At 43.8% G+C, this 17,663-nt stretch overlaps 1 protein-coding gene across 1 annotated transcript in view; it reads right to left on the reverse strand.

Annotated features, from left to right (window-relative positions):
- The window catches only part of LOC139541938 (vesicular glutamate transporter 1-like), a 30,807-nt gene that overhangs the window by 8,900 nt on the left and 4,244 nt on the right, over window positions 1-17,663 (reverse strand). Inside the window, exons 2-7 of the mRNA XM_071346853.1 lie at window positions 11,084-11,336; window positions 10,311-10,429; window positions 10,098-10,212; window positions 8,033-8,120; window positions 7,632-7,718; window positions 3,497-3,639 (exon numbers count right to left, since the gene is read on the reverse strand). Coding sequence (XP_071202954.1) covers window positions 3,497-3,639; window positions 7,632-7,718; window positions 8,033-8,120; window positions 10,098-10,212; window positions 10,311-10,429; window positions 11,084-11,336 — 805 coding nt within the window. The remainder of the gene's footprint in view (window positions 1-3,496; window positions 3,640-7,631; window positions 7,719-8,032; window positions 8,121-10,097; window positions 10,213-10,310; window positions 10,430-11,083; window positions 11,337-17,663) is intronic.

Consider the following 17,663-nt stretch of genomic DNA (forward strand, 5'->3'; position numbering starts at 1 on the left):
TAAAAACTGTAATATCTTATGTTTTACTGAGACGTGGCTGAGCGACGACACAGATAATATAGAGCCAGCTGGCTTCTCCGTGCATTGGCAGGACAGAGCAGCTTCGTCTGGTAACGCTAGGGGCGGTTGTGTGTGTCTATTTGTCAATAACTGCTGGTGCGCGATGTCTAATATTAAAGAAGTATCAAGGTATTGCTCGCCTGAGGTAGAATACCTCATGATAAGATGTAGCCCACACAATCTACCAAGAGATTAATCATCTATATTATTCTATTTAGCACCACAAACTGATGCTGGCACTAAGAGCACACTCAACGAGCTGTATAAGGCCATAACAAAACAATAAAATGCTCATCCAGAAGCGGGGCTCCTAGTGGCCGGGGACTTTAACGCAGGCAAACTTAAATCCATTTTACCTCATTTCTACCACCATGTCACATGTGCAACCAGAGGAAAAAAACTCTAGACCACCGTTACTCCACACACAGAGACGTATACAAAGCTCTCCCTCACCCTCCATTTGGCAAATCTCACCATAATTCTATCCTACTCCTGCTTACAAGCAAAAACTAAAGCAGGAAGTACCCGTGACTCGCTCAATACGGAATGGTCAGATGACGCTGATACTACGCTACAGGACTGTTTTGCTAAAACAGACTGGAATATGGTCCGGGATTCATCCAGTGGCATTGAGGAGTATATCATTTCAGTCACTGGCTTCATCAATAAGTGCATCGATGACATCGTCCCCACAGTGACCGTATGTACATTTCTCAAACAGAACCAATGGATTACAGGCAATATCCACACTGAGCTAAAGGCTAGAGCTGCCGCTTTCAAGGAGTGGGAGACTAACACAGACGCTTATTTAAAAAATCCTGTTATGCCCTCAGACGAACCATCAAACAGGCAAAGCGTCAATACAGGACTAAGACTGAATCCTACTATACCGGCTCCGACGCTCGTCGGATGTGGCAGGGCTTGAAAAATATTACGGACTGGAAATGGAGCCCCAGCCGCGAGCTGCCCAGTGACGCGAGCCTACCAGACGAGCTAAATGCCTTCTATGCATGAGAGCACCCGCTGTTCTGGACAACTGTGTGATCACGCTCTCCGTAGCAGATGTGAGCAAGACATTTAAACAGGTCAACATTCACAAAATAGCAGGGCCAGACGGATTACCAGGACATGTACTCAAAGCATGCGCGGAAAAACTGGCAAGTGTCTACACTGACATTTTCAACCTCTCCCTGACCGATTCTGTAATACCTACATGTTTCAAACAGACCACCATAGACCCTGTGCCCAAGAAAGCAAAGGTCACCTGCCTAAATGACTACTGCCCCGTAGCACTAACGTCAGTAGTCATGAAGTGCTTTAAAAGGCTGGTCATGGCTCACAACACCATCAGGCCGGAAACTCGAGACCCATTACAATTCGCATACCGCCCCAACAGATCCACAGATGTGAGATTGAGATTGCGTCTCCACTCTGCCCTTTCCCACATGGACAAAAGGAACACCTACAGTGGGGAGAACAAGTATTTGATACACTGCCGATTTTGCCGATTTTCCTACTTACAAAGCATGTAGAGGTCTGTAATTTTTATCATAGGTACACTTCAACTGTGAGAGACGGAATCTAAAACAAAAATCCCGAAAATCACATTGTATGATTTTTAAGTAATTAATTCGCATTTTATTGCATGACATAAGTATTTGATACATCAGAAAAGCAGAACTTAATATTTGGTACAGAATCCTTTGTTTGCAATTACAGAGATCATACGTTTCCTGTAGTTCTTGACCAGGTTTGCACACACTGCAGCAGGGATTTTGGCCCACTCCTCCATACAGACCTTCTCCAGATCCTTCAGGTTTCGGGGCTGTCGCTGGGCAATACGGACTTTCAGCTCCCTCCAAAGATTTTCTATTGGGTTCAGGTCTGGAGACTGGCTAGGCCACTCCAGGACCTTGAGATACTTCTTACGGAGCCACTCCTTAGTTGCCCTGGCTGTGTGTTTCGGGTCGTTGTCATGCTGGAAGACCCAGCCACGACCCATCATCAATGCTCTTACTGAGGGAAGGAGGTTGTTGGCTAAGATCTCGCAATACATGGCCCCATCCATCCTCCCCTCAATACGGTGCAGTCGTCCTGTCCCCTTTGCAGAAAAGCATCCCCAAAGAATGATGTTTCCACCTCCATGCTTCACGGTTGGGATGGTGTTCTTGGGGTTGTACTCATCCTTCTTCTTCCTCCAAACACGGCGAGTGGAGTTTAGACCAAAAAGCTCTATTTTTGAATCATCAGACCACATGACCTTCTCCCATTCCTCCTCTGGATCATCCAGATGGTCATTGGCAAACTTCAGACGGGCCTGGACATGCGCCTGCTTGAGCAGGGGGACCTTGTGTGCGCTGCAGGATTTTAATCCATGACGGCGTAGTGTGTTACTAATGGTTTTCTTTGAGACTGTGGTCCCAGCTCTCTTCAGGTCATTGACCAGGTCCTGCCGTGTAGTTCTGGGCTGATCCCTCACCTTCCTCATGATCATTGATGCCCCACGAGGTGAGATCTTGCATGGAGCCCCAGACCGAGGGTGATTGACCATCATCTTGAACTTCTTCTATTTTCTTCTATTTTCTAATAATTGCGCCAACAGTTGTTGCCTTCTCACCAAGCTGCTTGCCTATTGTCCTGTAGCCCATCCCAGCCTTGTGCAGGTCTACAATTTTATCCCTGATGTCCTTACACAGCTCTCTGGTCTTGGCCATTGTGGAGAGGTTGGAGTCTGTTTGATTGAGTGTGTGGACAGGTGTCTTTTATACAGGTAACGAGTTCAAACAGGTGCAGTTAATACAGGTAATGAGTGGAGAACAGGAGGGCTTCTTAAAGAAAAACTAACAGGTCTGTGAGAGCCGGAATTCTTACTGGTTGGTAGGTGATCAAATACTTATGTCATGCAATAAAATGCAAATGAATTACTTAAAAATCATACAATGTGATTTTCTGGATTTTTGTTTTAGATTCCGTCTCTCACAGTTGAAGTGTACCTATGATAAAAATTACAGACCTCTACATGCTTTGTAAGTAGGAAAACCTGCAAAATCGGCAGTGTATCAAATACTTGTTCTCCCCACTGTATGTGAGAATGCTGTTCATTGACTACAGCTTAGCGTTCAACACCATAGCTCATCAATAAGCTAAGGACCCTGGGTCTAAACACCTCCCTCTACAACTGGATCCTGGACTTCCTGACGGGCGCCTGTTGTATTCGGTGCATGTGACAAATAACATTTGATTTGATATAGGGAAAAGTGTGCCATTTCAGACGCAGACACTTAACTAAAAAAAAAAATGTCAAAGGCTCAAAAACGCTAAATCACACCATCAGAACACGACAAGGAGGGGCCATGAAAAGTGGATCTGGAGAAGAAGTGAAGGTTAATTCAGAAGTGAGTCAGTGAATAGAGGAATTGGTGTATTGCTGACTAACCGTAACAGGTGTGGCATTAGCGGCTGACATTCCGATTGCCTCCTCAATGTATTTCTGCTCCTCTTCTGTGATGGTAGGGTGGGCTGCCGGACTCTCGTATGACACCAGGATCCAGAAGAGATACCAGAAGATCCCAAAGCTGCCTGGGAGGTGGAAGGAAGAGTGAAAAGAGTGGAGAGAAAATAGGAAGAATAGAGGAAGTGTAAAAGTGGGGAACTGATGGAAGATGAGGAAAAGGGAAAAGGAGGTCTTTAAAACAAGGACAGACTAAGGGTCAGAGCTACAGTGCATACGTTTCACAGCCAATTCATAAGCCTTTGTAGAATTTGCCTACTTGAAGTGAACTGAGGGATTGTTCACTTTTGCTAACAGATTGATAAGGGAATTTATATGTTTAAAGTAATGACTAAAGAATTCCACCCTGAAACGTAATTATTAGATTATGTAACAATTATAAGAATAATTAGACTAACGTAATTATTAGACTATGTAAAATGTATTAATAATAGGCTAAAGTCAAATAAGGTTTGGTCGAGACAAGTAAGGGAGAGAAATGTGTGTGTGTGACTAAGAAAACACAGAGGACAATTAAACTATACATGACCTATACTATACATGATGGTTGGAACTCTGAAAAACTTACGACAGGAAAGAGACACTGTCAAGGTCCCTCTAATCTCGGGAGGGAGGGAACAGTATGGAACTGCCAGCTTGGTAGTGATATACGAGGAATGTATACTGTAGGGAGAGATACAGCCCACCTACTGTTTGTGTGTGTGTATGTGCGGGAAAGTAGGTGGGGGTGAGAGTTATAAAATGACATGTCTTTAAAATTTTTGTATTTAAAACATTCTCTGAATAAACTTTACGAACCTTTTGCAGAAGCTGAGTCTTTGCCTAATTATTATTAAACCCAGGGTCTTACAAACCTCGGGGATTGGTCAAAGCCTGAATAATTGTTTAATTATCATCATTGGGATTGAAAATTCTCGTGACACAGATACAATCAATTTCCGGTAGCATTGCTACATTCTCCAAAAAATCTAGCCAGGTGATTCTGGACTTTGCTAAATAACCAGCAAACACATTTTTTAAAGATTTGGAATAAACGACAATAGCCTAGGGAAGTCGTAAAATAACTCTAACTTTGCATGAAAGTGAACTATCACCAGAGACGGCGCCAGAACGAATCCGTCAGACGGGCCTTTGATTTCCATAGGCGGGCACGTTTTTTTTCACGGGACCTCCTATGTGTGCATGCTCTTGTGTGTTCACAATTTTTTTTTAATGAGTAAAGACCATAGGCAGCTCGTGAGTTTCAAGTTTGGGGAAGCTTATCATTTCTACTGATCTGAGAGACAGTTATGATTCTTTTTTATACGAGCCTTCTCGTGGAACAGTTGAAATTCAATAATAACGTTTTTGTTTCTCAAAATCCTTGTCACGTGGTTAGTCATAAAAAACTGAAGTAAAATGATAAAAATCTAAAAGTTCAAATTAAACTAAGGCGAGAGCACCAGCCTCTGTTCTGCCATATGGACACAGTAATACACCGTGGTGCATTGGAGGCTAAAGAAATGAGCGCATAGAACTCAGAGATAGCCTATGGGCCAATGCAGCAGTAGGCCTATAACTTCCACGTCAACTAAGTAAAATACATAGGCCTAAAGCCGAAAAATAAAAACAGCCGAAAATATCCTGATGAAAATTCGGCTTCTTTCAATCACATGAATCTCTATACTCTGCCTCCCTTTCTATATGTCTTGACTTGAGCTATTGCTAGTGAAGTGCAACATTGTATCAACTAGCCTATTCCAGGCCCTCAGAGTTTCCTGCGCCAGTGAGCTTGGGACAGACAGCTGTTTTTTTATGACGTTTCCACATCAGATCATGATATTTTGCTCTTTCACACCAATGCCTGGTGATTATCGAGGACGGGAGTGTTGGAATCATTTTCATGATATTGTTTTCAAATCATTCGAAATGGATGTTTAAAAAAACAGACTGACTTAGTGTGAGGTGAAGAAAAAAATTACTGAAAAGCTTAGCCTATTAGTGGTGGACGTGGTGAGTTAAGACAATCAGAAATCAGACATTGCCAAATGGGCACTTTTCTACATGAACTTGTTTCTCACAAGTGTAGCAGGTTGTGGGCTTTGCAAACAACGTTTCCACTCCGAGAATGAGAACGGTAAATAACTGTAGTTAATACATGCATTAACAGAAATTATTGTAATCAAATGATGGGGGATTAATGGTACATGTACTACTGGTGACATATGTTATGGAGAATTGCTAAAGAAAAAAACGATCAAAGGGTAAACAATTCCCATAATGAAACAATGAATGTGCAAGAATTGGCAGGAGACCACTGAACGCATTCTGGAAAGCTGAGTGCATGCATTCTGGAGAGAGACATGCCATATCTTCACCACACATCCCTCCCCTCCTTCTTGTTGCAACATTTTAAACGAATGGGACTGTAGCGACTGTGTTGACTTCAAAATCGGGGGTGTGAACTAGGTTTTTATTCAAGCGTTGATCGACATGGTAATGGCTCAATAGTATTGGAGATAAGTTGAAAAAACGGACCCTCCGTTACATCGTGACGTGTCATGTCGTAACGTACAGCACGCATAAAGCAACTATTTCTGTCTTACAATCTCTCTCCACCAGGTGCAGCACTTCTCTCATCGTTTAAAAACAAGAAATGGACAGTGACGGGGTAAGGGGGATACCTAGTCATTTTTTGCGTCATCATTGCATGCGATCATCATTCTCAAAGCCGCTGTTTACTTCTAAGATCACTTTAGCACCGCCCTAAAAACCTGATTCAAATTCGACACAAACCTTCAAATAGGTATGTAATGATACATTATATAAACTCTTTATAGTGTTTTATTTACATTTTAGAAGCGATAAGGTGATAAGTTGGACAGATCGAGTGAAAAAAAGCAATTTTCCCACACAACATCTCTCCTTCTTACTATCACACATTAGTTTCGCTTCCCCACCCGCCATTTTTAAAAAGACCCGACGGGGCTCATTGCCTGCTTGAATTATGCAGAAACGGGCAGCGTTTAGGTCATGTAATTGATTCTGTTGGAAAGGGGAGAAATTGTGCTTTACAATGGTATTGACATTACAGTTGATCTGGAAGTATTACGTTTTTGGGGCGCTAAAATAAGGGCAATTGTACGGACCAAGGCGATGTACGAGTTTACGTGAGTTTACGTTACTCAGACATTATCTTCACACATATTTTAGATGCTTTTCACTGACAGCTGCAATTCAAATCAGCTAAACATATTGCCATTCACGTTGCCCAAATTTGCACGATTCCCAAATAAGCATAGGATTCCCAAATAAGCAATCACACACTTGTGAGTTGAAACAATCCACAACAATTTTTTTTAAACAAGCTAATGATCCTCTGTGGCTAAGTCATGCTCTCTGGTGAAGTATTTTAATGTTTTTATTCAGACAGTAGTAAGGATATAATTTTGGCAAAAAACATAAATGTACTTTAGGGGAAGCCATTATCTTAACAGTGCACAGTCTGAAATCAGAGATCTGTATATAATGACGAGAGGCTCTTGTTTCCGCCCTAACAATAGGAATCGTTGTCCCAAGCCGGGAAGGCAGGCGACAAGCTTAGGTCTGCATATTATGCCCATGAAAACGCATTGGGCTTATTGTGGACAGAGTTTGGCGAGAGTGAGCCCTCTTGCTTCGCCTCTTCCGTTCTGCTGAAACGCTCTCACAGGACAGAGCATCCGAGTGAGCGAAACAGCGCCCCTCTGTCTTACTATATGTAGACCATGTATCTGATGCTGTCTGGCCAGAAATAGTATGACATGCCATACTCTTGGTTCATACAGAATCAGATACATGGTCTACGCATTCTGAGACAGAAGGGCGCTGTTTCGCTCGCTCGGATGCTTTATCTGATATTGAAACGTCTTTCTGTCGAGGCGTGCCTCTTAGTCAAATAAATGATCAATATTTCAATATGTTATTTGGATGGGCAAGGAGGTACGGCAGCGCGGGCCAGGCCCCCTAAGGGCCGCCCATAACGCCGGCCCTGACTATCACTTTAAGTTGGGAACATTTATGACAAACAGAAGTCACTAACCGTAGACATAGAAGACAGACGACCACCCTGAGTACTGGACTAGCACTCCAGCCAGTGGCATGGCTATCACGGCTCCTGCATAGGACCCTGAGATACAGAGGCAGACACACTCAAACATGAGGGAGACAGAAAGGTCAGTCATATGGAAATCAACAGCATTAAGCACATGGCTGTGGAACTAGAACTACGATCTTGAGCAATCACAGCATGGTTATTAATTATTATAACGGTAAAAAATAGTCACAGCAGATGATGAAAGGGTTATAGTCATGTAGAAAACATGCGTTTTACAAGAAGAATTATGGAGAAATACGTCGTCACAATAAGTCATATCAATTGTAGTCGAAACTGTGTCCCTTTGTAGTGTCAGAGAGGATGACAGAAGAGAAAGATGACCTCACCACAAAAGGCTGTTGTGGCCAATCGACTTCTTTCAAGAGGCGGGGCCCATTTTGCCCAGATGCCGTGGCATGCTGGGTATGAAACACCCTATGAGAGAAAGAGATACATTAGGGGAACAACAACTTTTTCATATCTACAGTTGTACTGAAAGGTTGCTGACAGCTGTTTTCTCTACGGTGGACCGGCCATGTGTCATACAGTGGGGAGAACAAGTATTTGATACACTGCCGATTTTGCAGGTTTTCCTACTTACAAAGCATGTAGAGGTCTGTCATTTTTATCATAGGTACACTTCAACTGTGAGAGACGGAATCTAAAACAAAAATCCAGAAAATCACATTGTAGGATTTTTAAGTAATTAATTTGCATTTTATTGCATGACATAAGTATTTGATCACCTACCGACCAGTAAGAATTCCGGCTCTCACAGACCTGTTAGTTTTTCTTTAAGAAGCCCTCCTGTTCTCCACTCATTACCTGTATTAACTGCACCTGTTTGAGCTCGTTACCTGTATAAAAGACACCTGTCCACACACTCAATCAAACAGACTCCAACCTCTCCACAATGGCCAAGACCAGAGAGATGTGTAAGGACATCAGGGGTAAATTGTAGACCTGCACAAGGCTGGGATGGGCTACAGGACAATAGGCAAGCAGCTTGGTGAGAAGGCAACAACTGTTGGCGCAATTATTAGAAAATGGAAGAAGTTCAAGATGACGGTCAATCACCCTCGGTCTGGGGCTCCATGCAAGATCTCACCTCGTGGGGCATCAATGATCATGAGGAAGGTGAAGGATCAGCCCAGAACTACACGGCAGGACCTGGTCAATGACCTGAAGAGAGCTGGGACCACAGTCTCAAAGAAAACCATTAGTAACACACTACGCCGTCATGGATTAAAATCCTGCAGTGCACGCAAGGTCCCCCTGCTCAAGCCAGCGCATGTCCAGGCCCGTCTGAAGTTTGCCATTGACCATCTGGATGATCCAGAGGAGGAAGGGGAGAAGGTCATGTGGTCTGATGAGACAAAAATAGAGATTTTTGGTCTAAACTCCACTCGCCGTGTTTGGAGGAAGAAGAAGGATGAGTACAACCCCAAGAACACCATCCCAACCGTGATGCATGGAGGTGGAAACATCATTCTTTGGGGATGCTTTTCTGCAAAGGGGACAGGACGACTGCACCGTATTGAGGGGAGGATGGATGGGGCCATGTATCGCGAGATCTTGGCCAACAACCTCCTTTCCTCAGTAAGAGCATTGAAGATGGGTCGTGGCTGGGTCTTCCAGCATGACAACGACCCAAAACACACAGCCAGGGCAACTAAGGAGTGGCTCTGTAAGAAGCATCTCAAGGTCCTGGAGTGGCCTAGCCAGTCTCCAGACCTGAACCCAATAGAAAATCTTTGGAGGGAGCTGAAAGTCCGTATTGCCCAGCGACAGCCCCGAAACCTGAAGGATCTGGAGAAGGTCTGTATGGAGGAGTGGGCCAAAATCCCTGCTGCAGTGTGTGCAAACCTGGTCAAGAACTACAGGAAACGTATGATCTCTGTAATTGCAAACAAAGGTTTCTGTACCAAATATTAAGTTCTGCTTTTCTGATGTATCAAATACTTATGTCATGCAATAAAATGCAAATGAATTACTTAAAAATCCTACAATGTGATTTTCTGGATTTTTGTTTTAGATTCCGTCTCCCACAGTTGAAGTGTACCTATGATAAAAATTACAGACCTCTACATGCTTTGTAAGTAGGAAAACTTGCAAAATCGGCAGTGTATCAAATACTTGTTCTCCCCACTGTACGTGACGAGAACGTTTTCTTTCTCATATGAAAAGTTGATCTCCTAAAATCAATCGCATAACTTCCTGGTGTAACTCTTTCTCTCGTCGGGTGTTTCAGGTAAAATGCGTTGTACACTTTAGAAAGAAGACATTCTCGTCAAGAATGACACGTGGCCGGGCAGTGGCCAGTTCACAATAGAGAAAACAATCAGTTGTCAGCATAGTGCAAGTGTGAACTCTGATGTATGCCAGGGGAAGCCATTGGATGGAGCCAAGCACCTCCACGAGTCCTTGACATATCCTGACAAGGATAACGCATCCAATGTGAGTTCGCGCTGCCGATGGGATCAACATATTCAGGCATGAGGTGGCCACTATGGCAAAGCCAAAGACTCTGCGTGAAAGAGGGGAAAAGAATCAGATATCTACCTACAGTAATAGTTATTGAAATATTCACAGCACATTATTTACATACAAGTAAAAACAGCTGACCTGTTGGCTGCAAATTTTTGACAGATGAATCCCCCGGGTATTTGGGTTACTATGTATCCCCAGAAAAATGACCCGTGGATCATTCCGACCGTTTCTGGTTCCCAGTTGAACTGAGCTTTCTATGGAGAGAGTGAGAACAACGAAAAAAGAGTTCAAAGCAACAAAAAAAGGGGAGGAAAAGATTTTCTGGGGTGGTGGGAAAAAAGTAAGTGACCGTAACTATCACCCTTCTACAGTAATCATGAATCAAAGTCTTAATTCAATAAAAGACAAAGCCGCAGTTGACAATCAAACTATTTCATTGCGATCATAGGGACTTTGATAGCCACCACATTTCAACTGGCAGTAATAATCCTCTTTCAGCTAGTGCAACAAGGCATGAGTCTCGTGTTTGTTGGTCATTACAACCAATAAGGTCATTATCCATTTAGGAGAAGGAGGTAAAGCCAAAGCAACCTGATTGGTCCAACGCTGACCCTTTGAGAGCATACATACCACCACTGACAATAGGGATTCATTCTCCCCTCCCTGGTTACCAACAAGTCACACATAATCACTCTTGGAAACAAAGGTGCTACCTAGAACCATATAGATGTCTTTGGCTTGTCCCTGTAAGAGAACCCTTTTCGGTTTCAGGTAGAATGTTTTCACTCAACAAAGCACCCTCAACAACCCTTTTTTCAGACATAAAGAGTTATTTAGATGGAAAAGATTCCACGTAGAACCCTACCTGTCCTGAAAGAACCCTTTTAGAACCCTTTTAGAACCCTCACCACAAGAATCGGCTTGTCGCCCTTGTAGATGGTTTGGTTGTTGACCATGCTGACGATGGCAACGCCCAAGTTACATCGGATACCAAAGGAGATGCAGAAGCCCAGGCCGGAGAGGATGGCGATGATGTAGCGTCGGGGGAGGCCGAAACAGGTGCAGTCCACCACGGGCATCTCCTTCTCCTCCACGATAACTGCCTGACCCTCATCGGTGAGCTCGATTGTATCGCCATTTTCCTGCCGCTTCTCTAGGATTCTGAGAATGAAAAGAAGAGGAGATATTATATATGATATATAAAATCAGCAAAAAAAGAACGTCCCCTTTTCAGGACCCTGTCTTCCAAAGATAATTCGTAAAAATCCAAATAACTTCACAGATCTTCATTGTAAAGGGTATAAACACTGTTTCCCATGCTTGTTCAATGAACCATAAGTAATTAATGAACATGCACCTGTGGAACGGGGTTTAAGACACTAACAGCTTACAGACGGTAGGCAATTAAGGTCACAGTTATGAAAACTTAGGACACCAAAGAGGACTTTCAACTGACTCTGAAAAACACCAAAAGAAAGATGCCCAGGGTCCCTGCTCATCTGCGTGAACGTGCTTTAGGCATGCTGCAAGGAGGCATGAGGACTGCAGATGTGGCCAGGGCAATAAATTGCAATGTCCGTACTGTGAGACGCCTAGGACAGCGCTACAGGGAGACAGCTGATTGTCCTCGCAGTGGCAGACCACATGTAACAACACCTGCACATCACACCTGCGGGACAGGTACAGGATGGCAACAACTGCCCGAGTTACACCAGGAACGCACAATCTCTCCATCAGTGCTCAGACTATTGAGGACAGAGGCTGGACTGAGGGCTTGTAGGCCTGTTGTAAGGCAGGTCCTCACCAGACATCACAGGCAACAACGTCGCCTATGGGCACAAACCCACCGTCGCTGGACCAGACAGGACCGGCAAAAAGTCCTCTTCACTGACGAGTCGTGGTTTTGTTTCACCAGGGGTGATGGTCGGATTCGCGTTTATCGTCGAAGGAATGAGCGTTACACCGAGGCCTGTACTCTGGAGCGGGATCGATTTGGAGGTGGAGGGTCCGTCACAGTCTGGGTGTGTCACAGCATCATCGGACTGAGCTTGTTGTCATTGCAGGCAATCTCAACGCTGTGCGTTACAGGGAAGACATCCTCCTCCCTCATGTGGTACCCTTCCTGCAGGCTCATCCTGACATGACCCTCCAGCATGACAATGCCATCAGCCATACTGCTCGTTCTGTGCGTGATTTCCTGCAAGACAGGTGTCAGTGTTCTGCCATGGCCATTGAAGAGCCCGCATCTCAATCCCATTGAGCACGTCTGGGACCTGTTGGGACGGTAGGTGAGGTGCTAGGGCCATTCCCCCCAGAAATGTCCGGGAACTTGCAGGTGCCTTGGTGGAAGAGTGGGGTAACATCTCACAGCAAGAACTGGCAAATCTGGTGCAGTCCATGAGGAGGAGATGCACTGCAGTACTTAATGCAGCTGGTGGCTACACCAGATACTGACTGTTACTTTTGATTTTGACCCCCCCTTTGTTCAGGGACACATTACTCCATTTCTGTTAGTCACATGTCTGTGGAACTTGTTCAGTTTATATCTCAGTTGTTGAATCTTAAGTTCATACAAATATTTACACGTTAAGTTTGCTGAAAATAAACACAGTTGACGGTGAGAGGACGTTTCTTTTTTTGCATATATATAGTTTATATAGAGTTGGCTTATGACTTATATAGACACCGCCTTTAACATACAGACATTAAAGGTGGTGCAAAGACTGGTCCTTTGTAGCTCAGTCAGTAGAGCACGGCACTTGTAACGCCAGAGTAGTGGGTTTGATTCCCGGTACCACCCATATGTTAAATATATGCGCTCATGATGTCATGACTAAGTCGCTTGGATAAAAGTGTCTGGTAAATGACGGTAGGTAGCCTAGCGGATAAGTGAATTGGGCTAGTAACTGAAAGGTTGCTCTTTGAATCCTCGAACAGACTTGGTGAAAAAATCTGTCAATGCTGCAGAGACTTTCTTCCATTCAGCCACAAAAGCGTTAGTGAGGTCGGGAACTGATGTTGGGCGATTAGGCCTGGCTCGCAGTTGCTGTTGTAATTCATCCCAAAGTTGTCCGATGTGGGTGAGGTCAGGGCTCTGTCCAGGCCAGTCAAGATCTTCCACAACAATCTCGACAAACCATTTCTGTATGGACCTCGCTTTGTGCATGTGGGCATTGCTGAAACGGGAAAAGGACTTCCCCAAACTGTTGCCACAAAGTCGGAAGCACATAATCATCCAGAATATCATTGTATGCTGTAGCGTTAAGATTTCCCTTCACTGGAATTAAGGGACCTAGCCCGAACCATGAAACTAGCCCCAGACCATTTTTTCTCCTCCACCAAACTTTACAGTTGGCACTATGAATTGGGGTAGCGTCTCCTGGCATCCGCCAAACCCAGATTTGTTTGTCAGACTGCCAGATGAAGCGTGACTCATTACTCCAGAGAATGCATTTCCACTGCTCCAGAGTCCAATGGCGGCGAGCTTCACACCACTCCAGCCGACGCTTGGCATTACGCATGGTGATGTTGTGTGCGGCTGCTTCCAGAGATAGTTTGGAACTTGGTAGTGAGTGTTGCAACGGAGGACAGACGATTTTGAAGTGCTACGCGCTTCAGCGGTCCAGTTCTGTGAGCTTGTGCAGCCTACCACTTCGCGGCTGAGCCGTTGTTGCTCCTAGACGTCTCCTCTTCACAATAACAGCACTTACATTTGACCGGGGAAGCTCTAACAGGGCAGAAATTTGACGAACTGACTTGTTGGAAAGGTGGAATCCTTTGATGGTGCCACATTGAAAGTCACTGAGCTCTTCAGTAGGGGCTATAATACTGCCAATGTTTGTCAGCAACGGGTGTGGCTGAAATGGCCAAATCCACTCATTTGAAGGAGTGTCCACATACTTGTGTCTCAATAGTGTATGTTCTTGTAAGCATCAGTCAGCAATAATTGTGAAGGTTTGTGTGTGGGTCTTCCGTGCATTAATTATGTATTGTGCATGGTATTAAACTTACATGAGATTGTATTCATTGCTAATGTATTTTAATTGCTATGCTTGACATCTACATCCCAAACAGACTCTTCCAAGACAGACATTCCTTCCTGTAAACCTCTCAAAAAAATGCCAACCACCTCGGTACACTTCAATGTCACCTTGGTCAAGCCCCGGCCTGCAGTGAGTTATTTTTTCCGAATAGGTTTTTTGCTGACATTACCAATCTGACAGGCCTTGGCAGGTAGGCTGCAATACAGTAGAGCTAAAACCATACGGTGAAAACAGCCCTTGTCTCTTTGGCACATCTCTGGCCGAATCTCTTCACCTCGCTCTCTCCTGCTCTCTCCCGACCTATCCAGCTCACTGAGCAAACATGCTAACGACCTGCGCCAGCCTCCAGTCTAGGAAACATCAAATATGTATTCAGCTGAGGCACATCATCCATTAAGCATGAGATCAGCTCGGCCCCAATGTGAGGCTGTGCTGAGTTCACAGATCATACTTGATTCCTCTGCTGCAAGGCCAATGGATATGGTGGGATGTGGGGGAGACTGAGGTTTCACATGCCCCTGCTTTATTTCCTGTTTGGGCATATGTTTTTAATGCTCAAGTGATTAGGGGGGAGGAGAGCCAATCATATCATCTCTGCTTTGGAAGTAACGATTTCACATTGGTTTAGAGCAGACTGTAGGAGGCGGAAGAATACTAAACTGTCAATCAGTCACAGTGTTGATGACAGTATTGCTTGAACTGCAAAGTTGACCGTTTCTCGTCCAAGGAATAAGACTATTGGTCTTGCATAGTTTTTCGCTAGTTGGGCATAGTCCTTGGGAACGGTAACAAATGGGTACTCCTTTGAACCACACTGTGCTGTGTTATAATTATTTTTCTCACAGACCTTTTCATCCCTCCAAAATCGAACTATTGTCATTTGACAGACATGTCAGAAACAATATAGTATGAGGTGGAATGAGGAAACTGCTAATTAAGATTTTAAAAAGTGTCACAAGAACCAGGGAAAGGTGATGCTTAGATGGCATTCTAAGCAATTATAAACCCTGAAAGCAGGTACAGAAACATTTTGATCCATTTCTCCAGATCAAGAAAAAATGATTTATCATACTGGGTCAACGCTCTGATATCACTACTAGAACCTTCACCTGAAGTTCAGAAACACGTTTTGCGTTGTACCAAGGCAACATCTACTGAGACAGGGCCAGTCAAACCCATGGTAAATAAGGCTAGGGTAATATGACTGGTCTACATACTGCTTTGGTGACAATGTCACAATGTCATAGCAATCTGCCACACAGCAGCACTGTTACTTGGCACAAGGTGTTTGTCACCCCATCAACACGCAAGGCCATTTTACAAGGTGACTTGCTATGTGGAGGCTAGAGACTGATGAGACTGTAAAATAAACACATTTGAATTACGCTTACACTTTTGACAGCAAACTGTATACCTTATTTGGCATCCAACTACAGTTTGCTTCCAACTACAATTTACAAGCTGTGCATTGTGGCAAGTCGAAAACTGCTGTGGTATCCGGAAACTTTGTCCATTAATATGTGACAAAGCAACCTCCACAAAATGGGCGCCACTACGATGCCCATACCAAAAACAGTTCACACAAGCAATGGCTCCAGCATTCTCCGACATTAAGTATTAATGACTTTCGCTCACGATGAATTATTAATACCGCTTCGTACTATTTCTGTATTTGTGCGCCTCTCTTTCCCTCTATTCTTCCTGTCCCTCGTTCATCTTTCGAGTTTCATCTCAGTCCCTGCCCTTTCATCGTCAATTCCCTCTCCTCTCACATCGCCACACCCGTCTTGCACCACCGTTCTTTAAACACCAGTCCCCCTTTCTGCGTCCTGAGAAATATCTTTGTTGAAACGGGGTGGCATGTAGAGGTGTATATCTGTACTGGCGACACAATGTCCTTTTGATATCTGTCAGGTGTTTATGAAATGTGTTGAAGGTGAAACGTGCTCAACGCCCAACGCCTTGCAAACAGCCGAAAAAGGGCGAGGAGCCAACTGTCGCATGGAAATGAAATAGAAAATACGCCAGTATTCACTTGATATCATTGCAGCAGATACTTAGAAATATTTTTATGTATTTCGTTCTCTGTCTTAGAGTTTGAACTCTTGTTCTTTTTCCTCCGTGTCTCAACTTTCGACTGGCTTCGTCTGACCCTGAGATGTATATCCCTTTTAATCCTTAGCGCTTTACCAACCCCTCGTTTTTCACTCGAAGTAACATCACACAAACAGACAGAGTGACACATACTTGTGTCGTAAATGTGGAAGTTTGTCTGCACAAGACATATTACAGTGTGGCAAATTAAACAGAGGTCAGTGACCCTTAATCCTTGCTCATTGGCTTGTCAAATGAGTATAGTGGGTTCTCACTCCATCATAATCTCTTAATTCATTCGTCAAGGACATAGGTGTGAGAACGGTTCAGCAGTGCAGTTCACAGTTCAATCAACAGGTGAAGATTATTGATTGAAGAATACATTGTACATGAGGAATAGGACTGGATCTGGGAAGCAATCTAGTTTGGGTATTATACCACCTGAATATGATACTTTTGGCACAGACCGTCTTGAACAACTACATAACTTAGGTCTCATCAGAATAAAGAGATGGAGGTTGCAGACTACTCAACACACAACGGAATAGTTGAGAAAAATGATAAATGGCTACCATAGGACAACCTTTCAACACAGAGTGATAAGTCAGCTAAGGGTACTGGAACTCTCTTGAATAATACAATAACCAAACGCCAAATTCTCTAAACAATCCGCACACTGGACTGGACCAAAATGAGCTTTAGAAACATTAATAAATGTTGTACTTGGATTACAAAAAGCTCTAAATTTAGACTGGTGACTGATGTTTTGTTGAAATGTCATGACATGTCATTATGAATATGATGGCGGCAGGTAGCCTAGCGGTTAGAACATTAGGCCAGTAACCAAAAGGTCACTAGTTTGAATCCCTGAGCTGACAAGGTGACAAGTCTGCCGATGTGCCCTTGAGCAAGGCACTTAACCCTAATTGCTCCAGGGTCACCGTTGATCATTTCAGAACCTAGCCGTGACCCCATGAAACACCCTTGGAGAGTGGGGAGTTGGGATATGAAAATAAATCAATATAAAAAATTAAAAAACATTTCCAATTCAAACATGCATATTAAACCACTTGTACACGTGTGAAATAGGACAAATATAAGCACCCCCAAATTATAATAATACATTTTAAATGCATCAAAAACAGTGGCTACATGTGTAAATAAGACACTATACCGCAGACAAGTTCACGTGTGGTGAATTTCTCCAGTTTTATCATGTGGGCAAGGGACCCAGCCATAAGAATATGAATTGCATTCAGCTAAATTTGTTTTTGTTACGACCTCAACGACCAAACAGCTGGATCGAAATATCTACTCCCTGTTTTAGGGACAATGTCAACCCAATGCCTTT

This window comes from Salvelinus alpinus, chromosome 17 (assembly GCF_045679555.1).
Source record: "Salvelinus alpinus chromosome 17, SLU_Salpinus.1, whole genome shotgun sequence".
In the NCBI taxonomy this organism is placed as follows: Eukaryota; Metazoa; Chordata; class Actinopteri; order Salmoniformes; family Salmonidae; genus Salvelinus; species Salvelinus alpinus.